A 4,372-nucleotide genomic window follows, 5' to 3' on the forward strand; every position below is an offset into this window, starting at 1 on the left:
CACCCCCAGCCACCCACGGCTGGGGGACCAGTCCTGCAAGGCTTCCTCGTCTCACCTCCCAACCCCAAGGGGGTCCCTGACAGCTCCCAGCTCAACCCCACCACATGAATCCAACCGGTAGCACCCCCTTGCCCACGGCATGGGGGGAACCCCTGGTTGCCCCACTCCCATCAGCCACGCCCAGGTTGTCCCGTAGGGCACTGGCCTCCAAGTGCTGGTCAAAATTCAGGTTGGGCACCAGCTTCAGCCTCATCCGGGAGTAGGTCTCGGCGCTCGACAGCTTCCAGCGAACTTCTGGTGGGTTCCTGGGGGGCAGGCGGGGGTGAGGCACCCTGGGGACCCCCAGACGTCCTACCCCTCCCCAGGGACCGAGGTGGGGGCTCACCGGTCAGCCCAGGCGGAGCGGGGCGAGGTGAGGAGGCGGCACAGACCCCGCCACTGCTTCAGCACGGTGCTGTGGTGGTTGTTGGCCTGCTTGAGCACGTTGGCGTGACGGACATTTTCTGCCTTGGAGCGCTTTGCCACCGGCTCCAGCACCAGCTCCTGCCGAAGGAGCAGGAGAGTGAAGTGACAGCAGGGCTGGGGCTTGGGGACATCCCCGAGGTGAGGAGCATGTCCATGGGGTGATGTCCCCAGGGCAAGGAGAATGTCCCCAGGATGATGGACTTGGGATGAGGAGCACATCCCCGGGATGATGTCCCCAGGCTGATGAGTACATTCCCAGGATGAAGTTCCTGGGATGAGGAACGCATCCCCAGAACAATGTCCCCAGGATGAGGAGCGTTTCCTGAGGGCAATGTCGCCAGGGTAAGGAGCATGTCCCCAGGATGACATCCCTGGGATGAAGAGCACATCCCCAGGATTAATGTCCCCAGGGTGAGGAGCACGTCCCTGGGGTGAGGAGCATGTCCCTAGGATGACATCCCCAGAGGAGCACATCCCCAGGATGATGTCCCTGGGTGATGTCCTTGGGATGAGGAGCATGTCCCCAGAACGATGTCCCCAGGATAAGGAGCACATCCTGAGGACTATGTCCCCAGAGTGAGGAGGATCTCCCCAGAATGACATCCCCAGGATGAAGGGCACATCCCCAGGATTAATGTCCCCAGGGTGAGGAGCACGTCCATGGGGTGAGGAGCACGTCTCCAGGATGACATCCCCAGAGTGAGGAGCATGTCCACGGGATGGCATCCTTGGGGTGAGGAGCACATCCCCATGACCCCTGGATGATGTCCCTGGGGTGAAGAGCATGTACCCAGGGTGAGGAACACGTACCCAGGGTGAGGAGCACACCCCTGAAACAACATCCCTGGGTTGACGAGCACATCCCCGGGAAGAGGAGCACATCCCGAGGACCATGTCCCCAAGGTGAGGAGGATGTCCCCAGGGTGACATCCTCGAGATGAGGAGCACATCCCCAGGATTAATATCCCCAGGGAGAGGAGCACGTCCCTAGGATGACATTCCCAGAGTGAGGAGCACATCCCCTAGATGACATCCTTGGGGTGAGGACCATGTCCCCAGGATGAGAAGCATACCCCCAGGGTGACATCCCAGGGGCAAGGAGCAGGCAGTACCTGGAACATCTTGCGGCTGGCCGCCTTCTCTTGCTCCCGCCGCTGGGAGCTGCTCATCATGGTATCGTAGCAGGCGTTCCAGAAATTGGACATGTGGTCGTGGCTCTTGGCGAAGGTGTCCATCTCAAACTGGGCCATGGTGGGCTGCACCTACCGAGAGAACCGGGACAACAAGGGAGGTGTTTGCAGGGCTTGGCACCCACCAACCATCATCCAGACTATGAGCATCCCTGCCCTAGAGGTCACCCCCGCAGGCTGTCCCAACTCGGTTGTGACACGGGGACCCCGCTGCAGCACGGACCCATCTCTAAGCCTGGAAAGGTGTTCCCCCAACAGTGATGCCACCCCATGGCCCCACGGCACCCACGTGTTTCTCGATGAAGCCCCTCCACTCCGGGGTGGTGCAGAAGAGCTGGAAGTCCTCATAGAAAGTGGGGCTGCCGTTGGGGGGGGGCAGCGAGGGCAGGGAGAGCTGGGGGGGGGGCATCGAGGGCAGGAAGAGCTGCAGCTGCAGGGTCTCGTAGCACTGGTCCATGAGCGTCCGGACGATGGGCACCAACCAGGAGAAGGTCTCCGACTTGGCGTCCAGCGAGCGTCGCAGCGGGGTCTCCAGCTTGCCCAGGAGGTAGCAAGCCTCGTCCTTTTTTGGGGCCGAGGCGGTCTGCAGCAGGCTGTGCAGCTTCACGTACGCCAGCGAGTGCAGCTGGGGGGGGGACATGGGACATCAGATGGGGCCACCTGCCTTGCCCCAAGGGCCGGGGTCTCACCCCGAGCCCCAGGAAGGGTTGACCCACCTGGGGGTCCTGCAGCATGATGTAGCCCACGAGGATGCGTAGACCCGTCTGGGCCATCTCCTTGAGGTCGGAGGTGCCATTGGCCAGGTGGTACCAGACGCCCAGCTTGTCCAGCAGACTGCTCACCCCCTCGTAGATCTGGGGGGGAACAGTGAGCCCCCCGCCCAGCCGCGCACCCCTCACCTCTCCAGCCAGCCTGGCGCAAAGCCACCAGGTCTGTCCCCATCACCCAGCCACCCTGGGCTTCGCTTGACACGGGTTTGGGTTACGGGTAGGGGTTAGGATTAGGGTTTAGGGGTGGGGTAGAGCCCCAGCCCGTAACCCTAATGACGAACTAGTCAGGGTTTGGCACTAGGGTTACGGGCTGGGGCTTAGGGTATGGATTTATGGTAAGGGGGTAGGGTTAGGGTTAAGGGTTAGGACTGGGGTTAGGGCCAGGGTGTAGGATTGGGGTTAGGGTTGAAGTTTACGGCAAGTATGTAGGGTTAAGGTGTAGGATTAGGATTTGGGAGGTACGGTGAGGTTTATAAATTATGAGCTAAGGTCAGGGCTTAGGTTATAGGGTTAGGATTTCAGTTTACAGTAAGGGTGTAGGGTTAGGGTCAAGGGTTGGGACTGGGGTTAGGGCCAGGGTATAGATTTGCGGTTGAGGCTGTTTATGGCAAGGATGTAGGGTTAAGGTTTAGGATTAGGATTTAGGAGGTATGGTTATGAGTTAGGGTTATCGCTTAGGGTTAGAGCTTAGGGTATGGGGCTAGGGTTTTGGGTTTACAGTAAGGGTGGAGGGTTAAGGTCAAAGTTTAGGATTGAGGTTGGGGTTAGGGTTAGGTTTTGCAGCAAGAGTGTATTGTTAGGGTTTACAGCAAGGGTTAGGGTTAGATTTACAGGTTATGAGTTAGGGATGGGTTTTAGGGTCAGATCTTAGCATATAGGGTTAGAGTACAGGACTGCGTTTATGGTAACAGTGTAGGGCTAGGGTTAAGGGCTAGGATTAGGGGTTAGGCTAGGCTACAGGACTGGGCTTCACAGCAAGGGTGCGGGGTTAGGGTTAAGGCTTAGGGTTAGAGTTGGGGTTTATGGCAAGGGTGTAGGGCTAGGGCTGAGGTTTAGAGTTAGGTTTAGGGGTCAGGGTTGGATTTACCGGCTATGGGTTAGGGTTATGGTTTAGGATTAAGGCACAAGTTATTTTCGAAGGTTAGGTTCAAGGGCTGCAGGTAGGGGCAGGGTTTAGGGTCAGGGCTAACATCAGGGGCTAGGGGTTAGCACTAGGGTTCAGAGCTCGGGTTTGGGACCAGGGACCCCTGCTCGTGCCCATCCACCTTCTCGCTCCACAGGGCCTGGTTGTTGTGTCCCTCAGAGAACAAGAAGTCCTGGAGCAGCCGCAGCAGCTTGAGGGCGGTGTGGGGACTGGGCAGGGCGGCCGGCCCCGACTCCTTCAGGTCCGTCAGCGCCGACTCCAGCATCATCTCCAGCAGGCTGCGGGAGAGCAGGCAGCTCCGTAGGGTGGTCCTCTCTTGGGGTGCACCCCCTGGACCTCGGTCCAGACCTGGGCAGGACTCACCTGCGCTTGATCTCATCAGGGGGCCGCACCAGCTCGCACGCTGTCCCCAGCTTGGTGAGGACGGAGAAGACCTGCCCGCGCTCCCTCCACGCTGCATCGTCCCAGCCCTCCACCCCACGCCAGGTCACCGAGAAGACAATGTTGGTCAGGAGGTTGCACAGTTCTTCCTCGGGCGTTTGCTGTGAACGGGGAGGAAGAGTGAGAGATCCGACACCCAGCGTAGCCCAGGGTGGTGGGCACGATGGTTTGGGGCTCACCTGGGGGTTGCTGGTGTTGGAAACGTTGTCACTGGGCAGCGCGTCCTGGTAGCTGCTCTCATCCAGGACGTTTGAGAGGCTGGAGCTCTTGCGTGCTCGCATCCCCGGGAAGGGCTTGAAGCTCTCCAGGGGCGAGGGGGTGCCGGGGCCGCTGGCGGGGGGCAGCGTGCCGCCCTCGGCTGG

At 60.0% G+C, this 4,372-nt stretch overlaps 1 protein-coding gene across 1 annotated transcript in view; it reads right to left on the reverse strand.

Annotated features, from left to right (window-relative positions):
• NBEAL2 (neurobeachin-like 2) overlaps positions 1-4,372 on the reverse strand; it is a gene marked incomplete at its 3' end in the record, with an annotated part of 17,523 nt that overhangs the window by 5,135 nt on the left and 8,016 nt on the right. The window contains exons 17-24 of the mRNA XM_009333305.1: positions 4,190-4,363; positions 3,933-4,111; positions 3,691-3,847; positions 2,372-2,509; positions 1,945-2,280; positions 1,578-1,727; positions 386-543; positions 180-305 (exon numbers count right to left, since the gene is read on the reverse strand). Coding sequence (XP_009331580.1) covers positions 180-305; positions 386-543; positions 1,578-1,727; positions 1,945-2,280; positions 2,372-2,509; positions 3,691-3,847; positions 3,933-4,111; positions 4,190-4,363 — 1,418 coding nt within the window. The remainder of the gene's footprint in view (positions 1-179; positions 306-385; positions 544-1,577; positions 1,728-1,944; positions 2,281-2,371; positions 2,510-3,690; positions 3,848-3,932; positions 4,112-4,189; positions 4,364-4,372) is intronic.

The sequence above is a fragment of the Pygoscelis adeliae genome, unplaced genomic scaffold (assembly GCF_000699105.1).
Source record: "Pygoscelis adeliae isolate BGI_AS28 unplaced genomic scaffold, ASM69910v1 Scaffold88, whole genome shotgun sequence".
Classification (NCBI taxonomy): domain Eukaryota; kingdom Metazoa; phylum Chordata; class Aves; order Sphenisciformes; family Spheniscidae; genus Pygoscelis; species Pygoscelis adeliae.